Source organism: Trichechus manatus, unplaced genomic scaffold (assembly GCF_000243295.1).
Source record: "Trichechus manatus latirostris isolate Lorelei unplaced genomic scaffold, TriManLat1.0 scaffold00033, whole genome shotgun sequence".
NCBI lineage: Eukaryota > Metazoa > Chordata > Mammalia > Sirenia > Trichechidae > Trichechus > Trichechus manatus.
Genome location: NW_004443969.1, coordinates 11149765 through 11169401, shown reverse-complemented (window position 1 = coordinate 11169401; position 19637 = coordinate 11149765). Strand labels below are relative to the sequence as shown.

At 39.2% G+C, this 19637-nt stretch overlaps 1 protein-coding gene across 1 annotated transcript in view; it reads right to left on the bottom strand.

Annotated features, from left to right (window-relative positions):
- The window catches only part of THSD7B (thrombospondin type 1 domain containing 7B), a 1037490-nt gene that overhangs the window by 872820 nt on the left and 145033 nt on the right, over nucleotides 1-19637 (bottom strand). The window contains exon 2 of the mRNA XM_023730207.1: nucleotides 2714-2887. Coding sequence (XP_023585975.1) covers nucleotides 2714-2852 — 139 coding nt within the window. The 5' untranslated portion in view covers nucleotides 2853-2887. The remainder of the gene's footprint in view (nucleotides 1-2713; nucleotides 2888-19637) is intronic.

Below are 19637 nucleotides of genomic sequence, written 5' to 3'. Positions count from 1 at the left end.
GCATGAAACAATGTGTATTTGTGTACAGATATCTACTGTATAAATTAGATATCTTCAGGTCCATCAATCTCCACCATTCTCCATCCTGCTCCCTCTCTGGGAGTCTCGCCTATATAAATACATCAATCAGAGCCAATCATTGACTTCTGATTCAATTCAGCCAATGGGGACTCTGGAAGGAGAGCTCAGGGCAGAAGAGTGAGGTGGGACATTCATTCCCATGGAACCCTTCTTCCTTATTACTGCAGCTGGTTGTATAACTCTGAAGGCCATGGCCTGTTTCAGGCATCCTCACCATGAAGCTGTCTCTCCAGATTCCAGGAATCACTGTTTCCTTGACCTACAGGCCTAGAGGAGTCCAAGGGTGGTGCAAACGGTTAATGCACCTGTTAACCAAAAGGTTGGAGGTTCAAATTCACCCAGAGGTGTCTCAGAATAAAGGCCTGGTGATCTATTTCTGAAAAATCAGCCATTGAAAACCTTATGGAGCACAGTTATACTCTGACACACAGGGGTTCGTCATGAATTGGAATCTACTTGATGGCAACTGGTACAGGCCTAGAAACCAAAACACCCAAACCAGTTGCCGTTGAAGACCAAGTGGAACTGCTCTCCACGGGGTTTTCAGGCCATGACCTTTGGGAAGCAGTTTGCAAGCCTTTCTTCTAAGGCACTTCTGGGTGTCTTTTGGTTAGTAGTCTAGTGCTTAACCATTTGTGCCAGCCAAGGACTCCTGGCACAGGGCTAGAAGTGTAAACTCCCCACGGATACGAGCCCAGGGGCCCTGAACAAACCCTTGCTGTGCTCACACGTTCCCACTTTTGAAAACAGTCTCTTTATTAAACTCTTCTCTATTATCTATTCTGAGTGTGCCGCTTCTTTCCTGGCAGGACTCTAATTGATCATCAGGCGCATGTGTGTATATTGGGTGTGCTTCATATAAACAAGTATGTGTACAGATGTATGTGCAACGGAATTTCTAAAGGATACAGACGATACTGGATAGTGGGACAATGGGACTTGTACTTTTAATTGTGTGCCTTTTAAATTTTTTTCTACTTTTTAAATTCCTGGCTATGTGCAAGTGATTAAATTATAATTAAAAAAATTACATGGAAAAAATACATACTACTACCTTTTCACTGGCACTTAAAGGCAAGAAAGCAGCAATGAAAGCCAGGGAATGTGGGTCACGGCGTCGATGTTCGTCTTGAATAATGCAATGTGTGTGATGGGAAGGATTCTCACTTGTGAAACTTATGTTTGACAGTTATCAAAGAACTCAACCACTGCAGAGTAGGTTTGTACCATCTTGTTCCAATGACCTACTTATAGAAAAGCAGGCTTATTATTAAAACTTGTTTCAAAATAAGCCTATTTTCTTTACACATTTCATTTGCCTTGCAAATTTGCTACTTCCCATTTTCATTGCATTTTGGGGAAATTTAGACACGAGTATAGCCAAATAAATGTGCTTATTTATATTTGATGAAATGTGTAATCTTTTGTAACTAAAATAAAATAGCCCCATTCACAGAAATGCACCATTGCCTTTAAGAACTATTTCCAAAACTTCCTAAAACTACCGTGAGGAAAAAAATACAAATCACTAGTACAGCGTTAGAACCTACAGTTAAATTAATTTATAGGAGCTTTAACACAATTAAATTTCCTCCAGACTGTGTCTCTAATGGTGCTAGGTTTTTCACTTAATATACTTTAAAGCATAATACACTTTCATTTTTGCAAAGTCATTTAAATATTACAAATATCACTTTTATCCATATTTCCATGGTGACACAATATGTTTGCAATCTCTTTAATTTACAGATGACTAGACCAAAATGAAAACTCTTTGAGGACCACAGATCTTCTATTATATCTTCTACGATATTTTACAGTTCCAATATACTAAGCGTGTAAGTTGTCTATATTTGTAAGAATGGACTCTTGAAACAGTAGTAAATATTTTAAATGATCCGATTGTGACACTTTAAGAAAATTAAAATCCAGGGCAAAGAAAACCATCAATGATACAAAGAACCGAGATGTTTGGAGGTTCATAATTGAGTTAATAAATTATTAGCCTTTGAAATTAAATTTTTACAGATCTTTCCCACAGTTAAATTAAGGACATATTGTGAGAAGAACATAAGTTATATACAAGCCCTCCAAACCTCAGCACAGCCTATTCATATGCATGAAGGATTATACATGAGGTAGCTAAGTATCTCAAAATACATTAAGGTGACTATAGTCCCAACTAATGACCCAAGTTGTGAGGATAATTTTTCATGCTCCAAAATCTAGATATACAGGATCAATGCCAGATAATATTTAATAATAAATAGCTAACTAGTTTGAGCCCTGCAAGAAAGCGACATTCCGAACTGGTCTAAATCGTTTTCAGCTGAGGATATCAACTAAATTCTATTGTCATTTTTGCTACAAATGTGCTGCACGGTGGAGAAATATTTGACAAAGCAGAAGTCGATGTAATTATGGAAGTCATATCACATGGAAGGATAACAAGCACCACGGATGGAGGCGAGAATTATGCAGGAAGAAAAATCAAATGTAAGATTTATTATAGAGTCTATTATTCCTTTCTGGACAGTTCCCACTACTCCCCAAATTAGAAGAACAAGAACACGGAAAGAATATTCTTCTCATTAATGAAAATAGCACAAAGGAACCGCCAGGACATTCCTACCTGGTTTCCAGATGAACTGATTATCCTTTTTGCCTTCCAAATGAGCTGCATGGGACAGCAAGAAAGAAAGTAATAGAAACAGCTTCCTCATGCTCCTCCATACCCAGTGACTGACAGCCAGATTACCCTTTGGAGACATTCTTCAGATTTTTCAGCCTCTTGACTTCTCTATTCCTAAAAAAAAAAAAAAAAAAATCAGGTAAGCTTCTTCTGTATGGAAATTATACAATCTCACGTTGACTGTTAGAAGCTTCAGAATGATGGTATTACAAATAATTCCCGTTACCATAGAAGGAGAGTATATATTATATTAAAATTTAAGGTTAGCCACTAATTAGCCATGTTTTCACTCCTTAGCCATTAAAATTGTCCTCACTTCTATGAATGCCATGGTCCCTCAGACAGTTTACTTTTATTTTCGTAAGCACAGTTGAAGATACTTGGTATATTCCTTCCTTCTACTCAGCCAGGGGCATTGGTGGTATAGAGACAGAATTCTTGACTCCCATGCAGGAAACCTGGGTTCGATTCCCAGGCAATGCACCACATGTGCAGCCACCACCCATCTGTCAGTGGAGCTTTGTGGGTTATTCTGATGCTGAACAGGTTTCAGCAGTGCTTCCAGACTAAGACAGACCAGGAAGAAAGGCCTGGTGATCTACTTCTTAAAATCAGTCAGTAAAAACTCTATAGATGACAATGGTCCAATCACAAGCAATTATGGAGATGGTGCAAGGCCAGGCAGCTTTTTGTTCTGTTGTACATGGGGTGGCCATGAGTCAAAGGCCAACTCAACAGCAGCTAACAATTGCTCAGCCAAACTTCTTGAGGAGCTCACAATTTGGGGGGCGGGGGTGAGACACTCATATACTGCAAAGTTCGAAAGAGGCAACGAATGCTATAACAGTAGTAGTGAGATGGAAAGATTGAGGAGGAGACAATTGGTTCTTCTGTGGTTAAAAAAAAAAGAGACAGGAAAACCTTACACAAGGTAATATTTGAGAAGAGCCTTCTGAAAGGGTAAGTTGCTTGAAGGAGCCAGGAAGGGCATGTCAGGCAGGTAGAACAACAAGTTGTTGGAATGTATTTCACATTTGGGGACTGGTGAGTGGGCTGCTGTGAGGGACACACAGGGGTGGGAGGAATGCATAGAGATGAGATTTAGAGCAGAGGCTGGGGGCTGAATTATAAATGGCCTTGAGTGTCATCTGAGGGATTGGGGCTTCATTCTATAAATAACAATAAAACAGCAAATGATTTTAAATAACTGGCATATTGTGCATAATGGATTACTGGTGTATAATGTTAGAGACATTGAGGTCAGTTAGGAAACCAGCAAAACAGTCCAGGCAAGTACTGATGAGAACATGTACTAGGGCAATAGCAGTGAAAAATAAAAGGATCAGAAATAGTTGAGGTGCAGCAAGAGGCTGGATTAAAAGGACTTGATTAACAACCACATGTGCTGTATGAGGGAGAGAGAGGATAAAAAGGGCGGGAAGACTGCAAACTTAGATGACTGAGCTAATGGAATCCTCTTTAACAAGTAGGGAAAATAGGAAGGGGGCAGATTTGAGAAGGAAGATTAAAAAAAAATTTACTTTAGAATACGTTAAGTCTGATATGCCTATCCAGGTAGTTTTCCAGAAGATAATAAGAAAATTTTACCCGGAGTTAAGGAGATCTGAGATAACTTACCAAAATACGTATACTACCCATTGCCATCGAGTCGATTCCGACTCATAGTGACCCTATAGGACAGACTAGAAATGCCCCATAGAGTTTCCAAGGAGTGCCTGGTGGATTCAAACTGCCGACTTTTTGGTTAGCAGCTGTAGCACTTAACCACTACACCACCAGGGTTTCCAATACATATACTAGGAAAAGTATAAAAAGTTATAGGAGGAAAAAGGATTGAGAAAGGAAGTAGTTGCCCCTAAGAATATACCCACAAAATTACTAAAGGTGAGCTTCCTAGTGATCAAAAGGAAAAAAAAATAGCTACTACCATCATGGAAACCCTGGTGGCATAGTGGTTAAGAGCCATAGCTACTAACCAGAAGGTCAGCAGTTCAAATCCACCAGGTGGCTCCTTGGAAATTCTATGGGGCGGTTCTACTCAGCCCTATAGGGTCGCTATGAGTTGGAATTGACTCGACGCAACAGGTTTGGTTTTTTGTTTTTTTGTGTTTTAATGGTCATCATGTGCGTAGGATTAAAATTTACTTTTTTTTTCTTTTCAGGAGAAGCCATTGCCCTGCTACCAAGGACTGATGGAATTCACCCCAGGAGTCCTCATAAACACCTATGATGTGCTGAGCAGCATCCTGAACAGCATCCTTTCATCATAAAATAAAAGCAAGTTGTACACAGCTGAGTCTTGTGGCACTCCTAGAACACTCCAAGGGCACAGTGGCAGAGTATAGACCACTAAAAAACGATTCTACAAGGAGTCAAGCAATGAAGTTCGAGTACACAGCTTTCTGATGCCCTGACTTGATCCAGGGTTGAAGAGAATTCTTGGAAATGGGGCGTTCAAACTTTTTAGTAGCCATCAAATTTCTATATTGTATGACAATATCTAGCACAGTAAAAATGGGGTGCTCTGGCTGAAACAGGTTTGCACACACTTATTTGACTGTTTGTCCCTTAAGAGTTGCCAGTTAGATGATTTCATGGAATCCTTGGAGCCTTGCAGGACAGAGTTCTGAAACACCTACCCAAGAAAAATGAACTGGTCACATTTCCCTGTAGCAAACATCCAAGGGTGATTCATCACAGCTGTGTTTTTGCCGAAGGTTGAACAACATGGAAAGATTTTAAAATTATAATTTATTCTAAGGTAGTTGTTAGTTTTTATGGTACTTTTGTATGAATCAGAAAACATTACCCCTTCCTTAAGTAAAAATATTTTTTAAGTTAGCATATTATTACACAACCTGAAATTGTTCTTGGCCACAAGACCTGTTCCAGGGCCCCAGTGGGCAGCAGCCCAGCACGCATGCACACACAGGACGTTGCACACTCCAGTGTTCACAGACACCCACACCACTGGCAGGAAACATACTCTATACTCATCCCCTTATGCTCCAAGTGAGGATACTGGGTCACATTCAGAGGTGGAGCTGTGGGAGAGCTAGAGAAGAGACTCAGGAGACCCCCAGAGAATGGCTGGGAACAGAGTGCAGCCATGGGCATATGTGTGTACCAGTCAGTGCCTGCTTGGCTGAGTGGGTTCAGGTGTGGGTTTATGTACGAAAGAAATCGCCTTTCCAGCTAGAATCTCTGGAATCTCAGCTCCCACCCACAAGATCTCATATAGGTTAGTATCTGTGAACGATATGAATTGTGACCACTTAGATGAGGCACTTTTGCCAACTGCACACTTAACCAACCATTTGCTAATTATTTCCCACACACACCACACACACACATACACACACACACTCAGACACACAATCCCTAAACTATAGATATTTCAAGTTTCTAATGGTAAATACATATGCTTTAAGAAGTAACACAGCAAAGGATGGAGAAAGAATGGTACCATGATATTTTAAAGTCTAAGTCTTTTGTGGAGTCCCTGGGTGGTGCAGTTAACCTGCTTGTCTGCTTATGGAAAGATTGAAAGTTTGAGTCCACCTGGAGGCACCTCAAAAGAAAAGCCTGGTGATCTACTTCTGAAAAATCAGGATTGAAAGCCCTTATGGAGAACAGTTTTACTCTGACACACATGGGGAAACCATGAGTCAAAGTGAACTGATGGTATCTAGTTTTTAAGTCTTTTGTCAAAATGGATAGTCATTCCATTTCTGCTGAAAGGTGGAGTCAGAAAATACCTGAAGCCATTATTTTCCTCAGAAACCAACAAAGTCTTTTCTCCAGCACACACAAAACAATGGGTGGTTACTGCCCCAAATTCTGCATAAGAGAGATTTAATATAAAGATTCTAGTCTGGACATTTTTCAAAAAATGTCATTGCCAATTACTCCATTGAAGTAGTTGAAAAAAATCTACATATTGCCCCCGTCTTAGTTATCTAGTGCTTCTATAACAGAAATACCACAAGTAAATGGCTTTAACAAACAGAAGTTTATTCTGTCACAGTCAAGTAGGCTAAAAGTCTGAACTCAGGGTGTCAGCTCCAGGGGAAGGCTTTCTCTCTCCATTGGCTCTGGGGCAAGGTCTCTGTCGTCAATCTTTTCCTGGTCTAGGAGCTTCTCCATGCAGGAACCCTGGGTCCAAAGGATGTGCTCTGCTACCGGCGCTGCTTTCTTGGTGGTATGAGGTCCCCATGTCTCTCTGCTCGCTTCTCTGTTTTATATATCTCAAAAGAGATTGGATTAAGACACAATTCAATCTTGTAGATTGAGTCTTGCCTCATTAACATAACTACCGCTAATCCTATCTCATTAACATGATAGAGATAGGATCTACAACACATAGGAAAATCACATCAGATGACAAAATGGTGGCCAACCACACAATACTGGGAATCATCGCATAGCCCAGTTGACAGATATTTTGGAGGGACACAATTCAGTCGATGACACCCCCGTATAATCCATAATCTCTATAGTGAATGCTACAAAGCAAATTAGTTGAAAAATATATTCCTAGGAAACCAAATAAACTGGTCTTCTGCATAATGATGAATCTAAGTCAATTCAATGTTAGAGGACTTTTGATAAAAATGATGATTTGTATTTTAGGGTAGTTGATCCAAAGCTATCTTTTCCATAGTTAATAATTAGCTAGTAGGACCAGCTGTCTACTGAGAAGATTCCTCTTCACGATGTGAAATCGTCAGAGTATAGGAAATGACTTCGTCCATTCTTATTAGCGGCAGACATGCATCCAGTGTAGCTAAAAACATATTCAAGTCATGAAAAAACTGGAAAGAAGGATGACCAAAAGCATATCTTCTCTACCTCAAATTGCTGTAGGTGAGAAGGCAAAATAAGATTTAAAAGGATTAGGAGTACCAATGAGATCGCCCTGAGCTGAAATGATTAGCTAAGAATTCATACGAATGTTTTGTCTATGTAGCTAGATTGTAAGTTCCAAGTAAATGAATTTAGTATCAAATTTGGAGTTTTAATTGCCAATGGAAACCATTAGTATTAAATTTAACACAGATTGCTATGAGCTTCTGTCTCCTCTGAGGCTCCATCAGCAGTCTAGAGCCCAGTGGTGAATCTGCAAAGAGTCCTGATGTCTTTAAAGCTCCCCTTGTGTTCACCTAAGTCACTCAACGATGAGGGCAGTGGTGGTTCGGTGATACAATTCTTTTTTCATGCAGAAAACCAGGGTTTGATTCCTGGCCAATGCACCTCATGGGCAGACATCCCCTGTCTGTCAGTGGAGGCTGGTGTGTTGCTATGATGCTGAACAGGTTTCAACAGAGCTTCCAGACTAAAATGGACTAGGAAGAAAGGCCTGGCAATCTACATCTGAGAATTGGCCAGTGAAAACCCTATGGATCACAACAATCCAGCTCGCAATCAGTCATGGAGATGACACAGGACCAGGCAGCATTTTGTTCCTTCGCACACAGGGTTGCCATGAGTTGGGAGCCAACTTCACAGCATCTAACAACATCAAGGAATCCAACACTCAGTGGAAGATCCCTGGGCAGAGTGGCTGGAAGAGCCTCCTGGATTTCTCTATCTCCATGCTCTCACTAACAAGGTAGAGTGCCAGTAGGAAACCTAAGACTGTTCTTGACCAAACGATCTGAAGTAAAGGTCTTAGAGAATGAGCAAAAGCTTCTCAATTTAGTGTGCTACAGCAACCCTACTCCTAAAGAACACCCACAGACTTTTAGTGTCTACATTTCCTAAAACTCTATACCTCATTACTTCCCTTTTCCTAAGTTTGAGGGCAGAGCACAGGAAACTAGCTTTGACAGAATTTCCACCATTCACCATGCTGCATTTTAACAAATATATAACATAACTGTGCCTCTCCTGAGTTAGTGGCAGGAGCAGGATGGACTTTGAACCCACTAACCATGTTGTCTCTCTTTCCCTCAAAAGCCTGAAACTCACAGAATTATCCCTTGGAAGACACTGAGTCTCATTCTAGCACCCATTACTTGAGAAGCTACACAAGAGTTCACTAAAAACAGAATGAGAGGAAACAAGCAACAACAATTAAGAGATTTCACCCTTCAGTCTGTATAACACAAATGGAAATTTTCTGGAACTATGATTAAAAAAAAAAATTATTATGCAGGAAACGTGCTACCCACGAGGGCATGAATAATTTATATGATGAGGGTCGTTGAATTTCCAAATCAACTTATTTACTATATATCTTAGCATCCAAAACATATTTGCAGTGTTAACTCTAAAGTGATGAATACTAAGAGAAATAAAAAACACAGCTTCTCCCTTTAGCCTCAGTTTTCTAATCATTTAAAGTCCGTTCAAACGCTGAAAAATGTGTCTTACACTTCATATGCATTTCATTTTCCTTTAAATGTATTCTTACAGTCGAAGTTCCTGAATATTTAAGAGGTACAGAACTTAAAAATAAAAAACCCTTCCGAACTGCTTTCAGTCTGAAGGAACAGCAATGAGTGGGAGAAAAGCGAACTGTGACTGTGCGTATCCCATAGTGCCATCTTATGGTACCTGTGCAGAGAAGATGGTAAAGAAAGATGGCTGCTTAACAGGACTCAGGCTGGAGGAGATGACACCCACTGTCGAGACTGACTCAGTTGTCAGGATGGCAACTCCAACTAAACTGATTGTTAACCAAATGTTGTTGTTAGCTGCCATTGAGTCGGACCCCAACTCATGGCGAGCCCATGCACTACGGAACAAAACACTGCCGGCTCCTGCACCGTCCCCATGGTCAGTTACAGACTGGACTATTGTGATCCATAGGGCTCTCATTGGCTAATTTCTGAAAGTAGATTGCCACGCCTCTCTTTCAAGTCCATCTTGTCTGGAAGCTCCACTGAAACCTGTTCAGCATCATAGCAACACACAAGTCTTCACTGACAGATGGGTAGTGGCTGCATGAGGTGCACTAGGTGGGAATCAAATCGGGTCTCCAGGATGGAAGGAGAGAATTCTACCAGTGAACCACCTCTGCCCCCTGTTAACTAAATACTGCTGGAGAAATCTCAGAAGCATTTCCCTGTCTCCAGCTACCTGCCTAATTTCTGATTGCAATATTACGCATTCCATTTCATCTTTGGAATGCACTTACCATATGTATTATATACAAGCTACTGTCCTAAGTACTTTAATTCTCCCTACATCACTATGAAGTAGTTTTTCACATTATCTCTCATTTTAGAGATGAAGAAACTGAGGCATGGAGAGTTAAGTGACAAGCCCAAGGTCATAGAGGTAGAAAGTTGTTTACAAGATATCTCAATGGCCTTCCTCTGAAACAAGGGAGACTAGTGTTGTAACCCAATATCAACACAAGTAATTTTTCATATCCTTTAAAATGTAGATTTTTTACAACCCTGTGTGAGCTGTCTGGGAAGCTTGTGTAAGGCAATTTACATATCACTTCACTTATTCCTCACAATAATACTATGAGTAGAGGTAACTGGTGGTTCAGAAACAGAATTCTCACCTTCCATGCAGGACTCCCAGCCAATGCACTGCATGTGCAGCCACCACCCATCTGTCCGTGGAGGTCTGCATCTTGATATGAAGCTAAACATCTCTGCATATCTCAGGTTGTTAATGAGTCTTCCTTCAATCCTGAAGCCACATTCTTCTTCAGATAGTCCAGCTTCTCACATTATTTGCTCAGCATACAAACTAAGTATGGTGAAAAGATACAGTCGTGACACACACCTTTCCTGATTTTAAATCATGCAGTATCCCCTTGTTCTGTCTGAACAACTACCTCTTTGTCTATGTACAGGTTCCACATGAGCACAATTAAGTGTTCTGGAATTCCCATTCTTTGCAACGTTATCAGTAATTTGTTGTGATCCACACAGTAGAATGCCTTTGAATAGTCACAAAGTAAACACCTTGCTGGTATTCTGCTTTCAGCCAAGATCAATCAGACTTCAGCAATGATATCCTTCTTTCTACATCCTCTCCTGAATCTGGATTGAATTTCTGGCAGTTCTTTGTCGATGTACTGCTGCAACCATTTTTTAATTCTCTTCAGTAAAATTTTACTCGCATGTGATATTAATGATATTGTTTGATAATTTCCACATTCTGTTGGATCACCTTTCCTTGAAATGGCACAAATTTGGATCTCTTTCAGTCAGTTGGCCAGGTGGCTGTCTTCCAAATTTCTTAGCAAAGACGAGTGAGCATCTCCAGGGCTGCATCCATTTGTTGGGACATTTCAATTGCTTTTCACCAATGCCTTCAGTGCAGCTTGGACTTGTTCCTTCAAAACCATCAGTTCTTGATCATATGCTACTACCTGAAATGGCTGAACATTGACCAATTCTTTGCAGTATAGTGCCTCTCTTTATTCCTTCCATCTTCTTTTGATGTTTCCTGAGTCATTCAATATTTTGCCTATAGAATCCTTCAAAATTGCAACTTGAGGCTTGAATTTTTTCTTCAGTTCCTTCAACTTGAGAAATGCTGAGTGTGTTCTTCCCTCTTGGTTTTCATTATAATACTTTGTCTTCTCAAACCGCCCTTCAAAATTTTCTGTTCAGCTTTTTAAAAACTTCTTCATTTCTTCCATTTGCTTTAGTTACTCTGTGTTCAAGAGCAAGTTTCAGAGCCTCTTCTGACATCCACTTTGGTCTTTTCTTTCTTGTGTTTTTCATGACCTTTTGCTTTCTTCATGTATAATGTCTTTGATGTCATCCCGCAACTCGCCCGGTCTTCGGTCATTAGTGTTCAATGTGTCAACTCTATTTTTGAGATGGTCTCCAAATTCAGGTGGGATATACTTAAGGTAATATTTTGGCTCTCGTGGACTTGTTTTAATTTTCCTCAGCTTCAACTTGAACTTGCGTATGAGCAACTGATGGTCAGTTCCGCAGTCAGCCGCTGGCCTTGTTCTGGCTGATGATATTAACAACCTGTGTTATGCAGATGACACAACCTTGTTTGCTAAAATGAAGAGGACTCGAAGCACTTACTGATGAACATCAAAAACGACAGTCTTTGATATGGATTACACCTCAACCTAAAAATTCCCACAACTGGACCAATAAGCAACATCATGATAAACAGAGAAAAGATTGAAGCTGTCAAGGATTTCATTTTGCTTGGATCCACAATCAATGCCCATGAACGCAGCTGTTAAGAAATCAAACAAAGCATTTCAGTGGGCAAATCTGCTGCAAAAGACCTCTTTAAAGTGTTCAGAAACAAAAATGTCGCTTTGAGGACTAAGGTGTACCTGACCCAAGCCATGGTATTTTCAATCACCTCATATGCATGCAAAAGCAGAACAATGAATAAGGAAGACTGAAGAAGGATTGATGCCTTTGAATCATGATGTTGGCAAAGAATAGTGAATATACCATCAACTGCCAGAAGAATGAACAAGTCCGTCCTGGAAGTGAGCATTGGGACACTTCCTCTCACGTACTTTGGACATGTTATCAGGAGGGACCAGTACCGGGAGAAGGACGTTATGCTTGGTAGGGTAGAGGGTCAGTGAAAACAAGGAAGACCTTTGAGGAGATGGATTGACACAGGGGCTACAACAGTGGGCTCAAATGTAGCAACGATTGTGAGGATGGTACAGGACCGGGCAGTGTTTCTTTCTGTTGTACAGAGGGCCGCTATGAGTCAAAACCAACTCAACAGCACCTAACAACAACATAATGCTAAACAGGTTTCAGTGGAGCTTCCAGACTGATACAGACTAGGAAGAAAGGCCTGGTGATCTACTTTCAAAAATCAGCCAATGAAAACCCTATGGATCACTACGGCCTGATCAACAACCCATTATGGTGATGGTGTAGGATAATGCAGCCTTTCATTCTCTTGTGCTTGGTGTTTCCATGAATCACAGGCTGACTCAGTGGCAGCTAACAACAATACCATGAATGCTTATTCTTATTTTTCAGATGAAAAGGAAACTGATCATTAAGATATTAAATAATGATTCCAAGGAAACAAAAGCCAGAAAGCATCAAAGCTGTGCTACAAAAGAGGCCTGACACTACAATTCCGATTGTTTCAATATCTCACACCAGGGTGGAGCCTGGCAAGTCAACTGACCTTGGGTCCTCAGAGTCCTCATCTACCAAGTGAGGAGGACAGTCATCCAATGACCTCTGTGGGGTAGGGGTGTAGGGATGGAATAAAATAATGGATGTAGAGTGAGCAGACTAGTGCTGGCCAGAGAGTAAGCACTCACTAAGGGCTGTCATTTTACTACTGCCACTTCCTTCTCAACATTTAGAAAAGTCCTAACTTCAGCAATATTTAAGGAATAGTCTACGTGCAATCTGCCCTGCGGCAAAGGAATGGGAGATGATTTTTCAACCTCCCAGTCTCGTGACTCTGTGCTATATTTCTGAAGAGCTAAAAGCACTCTGTACCAAGAGCCCCATTAAAGATTCACACTGACCCTGTGAAGGAGAAAACAGGTAATATCATCTCTATTTCGTGAGGGAGTAACCTCTGGCCTGGCAAGCACACAATGTTTAGTAACTTCCTGAGGCCTTTCAACAGCCAGCCTCTTCCTTGATGCCCCTCCCTCTGCAGACTCAGCATGACAGGTTCTGCAGGTACCATAGGAATCCTAACTCATGTCAGGGTAAGCATGTGGTGCAGACAAGCATACCATAAAATATACAATCAATGTGATTTTTCTGTTTGCTGTATCAATAACTGCAATAGGTTTATTTACATCAGGTACTAAGGGCACAGAAGTTTTTTTGCAAAACGCCCACACAAATATTGTACACATCTCTGGACAAACTTTTGCTACAGGACATAACCAGATAGAAAAAAAGTTTGAAACAGACTTTCCAAAAGCTTCAAAATTACAACTTGATACTTGTGGAAACTGTCCCCCCACCCCCCCAAAAAAAAAACAAAACACCAAACCCATTGCTGTCAAGTCAATTCCAACTCATGGCAACCCTATAGGACACAGTAGAACTACCCCATAGGGTTTCCAAGGAGCAGCTGGTGGATTCAAACTGCTGACCTTTTGGTTAGCAGCCGAGCTTTCACAGATGTTGCTATATTCTCCTTTTCTTCTATTGCTACAATTTTTCAGGGTGGCCACATAACCCATTAAAAAACAAATCACATTCCCAAATTCCCTCACAGCTAGGGTGGCCATGTGACACGGTTCTGGTCAAAGATTTGTAGGCAGGAATGTGGAAGAGAGGGGTGTAGGAGGAGCAACTCTTCTCCAATAAAAATAGAAAGACCCAAAGGAGAAAGTATGATCCTTTGTCATTGTCCCATTCCCATTCTCCCTGCCTGGAACACACACACAACGCCTGGAGCTACCACAGCCATCTCAAGACCACTGGGATGATGCCACCGCTAAGGGTGATGGAGCAGAGATACAGCACAAGCCTGAGACTGATGACATCACGGTGCTGCAGCAACTGTCCTAGATACCTAGATGGCCAACCTCTGCACTTTCTGTTTGAGGAGACAAATAAATCCCTTTGTTTTCAAGCCATTTTTTGTATTTTCAGGTACATGAGCTGAAAGCAACTCTAACTCCTACAGTATTGATGTCACTAGATGCAGTGAGTCTATTTATACATAGACATATTTGTATGATGCCTCTCTCTCTCTCTGACTTCTACAGTTTGAACGTAACTTCTAAGGTGATTCAAACAACACCTTGAAACTCTATGCTAACTTCGAACGTGGCTGTTACTGTTTCCATGCAGGTGATATTAGCTTCTTTGGGTAATACATACATTATTCAAAGAAAAGTATCCACATCTGTTGTCATCTTTCATAAGTGTCATTCTAGTAAAAAAAAAAAAAAAAGAAAAAAAAAAGGTGCTTCATTTATGATGGATTGTAAATAAAGGAAAAAGGTAGTAATTACTTTGGTAAGCTGCCTCAGATTCCCCAATCAGAACAAATCATATAGACACAGTCTAAAGTAAGAAAATACTTGTTTAGCTACCTTCTATGCCATTGCCAACTCCTCCCTGCTTCTGAAGGTATCATAGACACATTCTTGCAATGTTAAAACCATCTCTTCATTACCTTCTAGAGTCCCTGGTTCTTACTCCAATCTTCCACCACTCCCTCCTTTTAATCACTTTCCTTACTTGGGGTGAAAACACCAAACTTACTCACTTTTTTTTTTTAATTTCTTACTGGCCACTTCTTCTCAGCCTCCTTTTCTGGTACCCTCTCCCATTTTGACCTCTAAGTTGGTGTGTCCTCAGACACCTTTCTTCTCTAGGTTTGCTCACTCCCCAGGTGATCTTATTTCATCCCCGGCTTTCAACCCCACACTCCCAGACCACCCTGTTTTCCTTCAGCACCCCTGTGGTCACTTTCTGTCCTCCCCACTGGCTCTTTCTTTGTTTGTAGGACCAACAAAATATCGATCCCTGACAATCTAGCGTATCTATTTTGGATGATTTGTTTTCTTTTCATCTTCTCTGCCAGCATGTACTTGTCTCATTCATTGTTATAACCCCAGTACCCACTGTATTGACTAGAAAACAGAAGATGTTCAATAAATATTTGCTAAATTAGTGAATGGATTACTGAGTCTATATATATTTTTTAATTTTTTTCTACTCAGGTTTTCTCCATCTTAGACCATAATTTTGAAGAAGGTGCTTCAGCATACAATGGGAGACAGATGGATAGAAAAGCTCGTTCACCTGCAAAATAAGATTATTTCAAAAAATTAAAAAATCATTTCAAGAATCCCAATATTCAGGACATATAGGCCAAACATAAAGGCAATGAGGTCTTACCTAACACAAAGAACACACTACTACAGTTTAAGATACAGCTAAAAGGGCTGATTCTCATTTGAAAAGAATTCTATTTCCAAGTTTCTTAGATGAACAAAGAATAATTTACTTTTTTTAAAGCATAAAAATGGCCCCCAAACACTAAGTTTTATGACTCTTGTGGGAAAGGAATAAAATTATGGAATCAAGGAAAATAAATTTTATCAAAAGGAATGGATTCTGAAATGTATGCTTTCCTACTTTTCATCTTAGGACCCTCCTTAGATTATTATTCAACAACAGCTGTTACTACTAAACACTTATCCGCTCCAATAAAAGACTGTCAGGATTTTAGTCTCTGAATTCAGGGCAAAAAAAGATGATAAATCATTGATTAATATGTGTGTTTGTCATATCAACTTTAATGGCCACTACAATTTGTTTAGTTTACCACAAAAATAATTTAAATTGAGAGCAGTAACAGGTTATCTTATTAATAGGCTCTAAATTAGGTGCGGTACAGGCTAACGGAAAACTTTATCATTTTAAGAATTTCTCTTGGTTTGAGTCTCTGAATTCTCTCCTCTGTGCTCAGGGAAGTTTAGCCATTAAGAGACCCTGAAAATCATTTGGGTTATGGTAAATACCTGAAAATGTTCACCTACTCAATAAATTACAAGCATCCCACTCTGCCACCCAAAAGATCAGAAGAATACAGAAAGTTCTATATTGCATATTTTTTAAGTCCTCAAGTGAGAGAATCTAAATAATCTCCTATATTATAAAGCAGGAAAAAATGATAAGTTAAATAGTTTAATGAGGATAATATGAGAAAACAAGAAAACATAACACAATTACTAAAGAAAGAATAAAATATATGTAATCTCTTGTTTGGAGGAGCTTAGGTTAATTACGAAAACAAAATGCATTACTTTTGAAAGCCTTAAGTTCTAGAAAGGATAATGAACTTGGTCTAATCATCTTCTGTAGCTATCCTAAGAAATAAAATAAATACCTAATGGTAGTAGTCTATAGTCCATTTTTCTTGAAAGTTTAGGGAAGAATTTGATAGCTTCTTTTAGCCAAAATAAACATTTATGTTTAACATATATAATATGCAATAATGTTATATATATGAATGTAGAAAGATACTGATTTTATGTGGACTTATATTTATCAGTTACTCTAAGAATTCAGGATAACTAGAATCTGTGAACAAGGTAACATCCTCTTCTCAAATGCTGCTGACCTTTGAAATTATAAAATACTTAATTACTCATTAATATTTTGTGCAATGTAAGATTCTAAATATTTAATGTCAGGAGAATTATCCAATTAAACTGTAAATATAGCTTGTGTTCTCTTGATTAATTATGCACCTAGTGCTGCAAAGGAACATTTATTGAAAAATGTGTCCACAGTTGACATAAAAATACTAACATGTTTATAAACCTATAAAATTTTCTAACTGTCTCTTCCATTAACTTTTATAAGTTTTCATTTATTATGGTTGGGTACTGACTGACCATTAATAAGTTGCTTATTAAATTCAGGAGATTTGATGGAATTTACTTTCATCCTGTCTCATTCCTACCTCCCAAGAGAATGGAGTCATATCTGAAAGAGAATATTCCAAATTAAGTAAAAATGCAAAAGGTGTTTTAAATTTTTTTTTACCTTATTTATTGCATATACTACAAAGAAAGTTGCAAGAATATGCTTGACCAATAGAAAACAGAATATGCTCTTTCTACGAGCATCTCCAAGGTGTTTTTTTTTATTGTCGCTAGATGGTTTAAATAAATCAACAAAGCCTGAAGGCAGTTATCTTGAAATATATTTCATTTATCATTTTTCTTCCCTAAAAAATGCAATACATCAATTCAATCAATATTATTTTCCTCCAATTTCACAGAAACAGTCAGAAATTGATGATGCTAAATAAAAAGCCACTCTACATGTACTAATGTACTATAGTACATCATACTTTTAAAGTGTGTGTGTGTGTGCGTGTGTGTGTGTGTGTACACGCTTTAAAAATTATCAACTGGCTAAAACACAAACTCAAAATTTTGAAAGAGTGATTTCTCTCAGAGAAAGACGAAAAGTTCACTGGGTACCTTGGCAATTTGCCACTGGAAATTTTATATTTAGAAGTTTAATTACAAACTTAGATAAGTGGATTATAATGAAAGATATCTCTAGCAAGGGAGCCCAGACAGATGCATCATGAATGCATTAAAGAAAACACCAGAGAGAGAACGTTCCATCAGCAGAAAGATTTTAATTAAACTGCAATAGCACAGATCTCTTCTGTGAAATGGTATTACTGTTACCCACAGTTCATTAAAACTATTTACTTTATAATATATTCTTTGAAACGACTTCACTCTTGCAAGCATGTTTAAACCTTTCACTCTTCATCGTAAGGGAAGGAAAAATGTGAGTATGGAGGAGTGGGAAGGTCCACTGGAGAAATGCAGGAATGGTAAATCTTCTCTTTGTTTGTATGCTGTCCTTGGGGAGCCAAAGTGGAAGCAGCTCTACACTGCAGAGACCTAAGAGCTGAAGGAAGACAAATGAGCCAACAGTGACTTCTAAACTGTCCATGAATGTTAGCAGTGGCCCATTAGGGGCAGCCAAGTGGATGGCTGAGATCGGTGTATAATAATATCACAATGTCTGTTCTTTTATTCTTGGCATGCGTGAACTGATTTACTTAGGATTCTATGTTGCTAAAAATGTGCATTTTCTGTTAAAAATGTGCATTTTCACAAGCTTCATCCATATTCCTAGGGAGTCTGCAGGGGCAAAACAAAAGTTTGTTCCTTGAGGGCAGGGGTCATGTTTTTTCATTTTGTAATCCTAGCTTGCACTCCTGGAGCCCTGGTGGTGCAGTGATTAAGAGCTCGGCTGCTAACCAAAAGGTTGGCAATTCAAATCCACCAGCCACTCCTTGGAAACCCTTTAGGGCAGTTAGTCTCGACTCGACAGCAACAGGTTTTCTAGCAACTTGTACTCCAACATCTAGACATAGTAGGTGCACAGTAAATGCAGAATGAATGAATGGATTGAATTGAACAGGTAGAGCAAGGTACATTCTATTCTAATAAAATCACAATGAACAATAAGAACAAAAGAAATGGGCTAGGTAAGCCAGTAACCTCAAATCTATATGAAAAATCAATTCCCAATTATGTGCCCCAAAACATTGTAAAGCTTTCATTCTCACACACTCTTAGATACCTAACATTTACCATATCAACATTACACCTTTTATAAGAACACTTTCCAGACTGTTGCGAATTCCAAAGCTGAAGTGAGCACCAATAGATACAGTATTGGAGGACCTCAAAGCCCCCAAGGAGAGAAACTTTTCTCATTGGTATGGTACACGGAAAACAAAATGCCAGCAGATGTTTTAATAAGTAAGTATTAACTGATGATTTGGTAAAATTCTTAAGAAGCCCTCATGGCTCAACAGTTATGCGCTTAGTTGCTAACCAAATGGTTGGCAGTTTGAACCCACCCAGCAGCTCCACAGGAAAAAGTCCTGGCAATCTGCTTTCCAGAAAGATTACAGCCTAAGAAATCCTATGGGGTGGTTCTACTCTGTCATGTGGGGTGGCGATTAGTAGAAAATCGACAGCACCTAACAACAGCAAGTAAAGTTCTAAAGAAAATAAAATGACTCATGTCCACTGGGCTAACAGTCTTGGTATATTCAGTGCCTTAGAATGTCTCGAAATAATCACCAATTTTTCAGAGTTAAGAGTAAATTTCAGGAAGCCCTCAAAATACCTGATACTTAAAAAAAATGTTTTAACATAATAATTTTCTATCAAAATTCAAAATTTAACTTCCTACAGATCTGCTATTTGCTGTGTATTACTCAGTGTTCACTAGATATTAACAGCAACATAGATGTGCTCTCTGTCAATGAGGAGAAGAGGAATAATGCTCAGAAATCTAAAGGTCAGCAAGAGATGGCTATGGGAATAAAAGCAGTAATCTGAGAAAGAAAAGAAACATCAGAAACTTTTTTTTTTTTTTTTTTT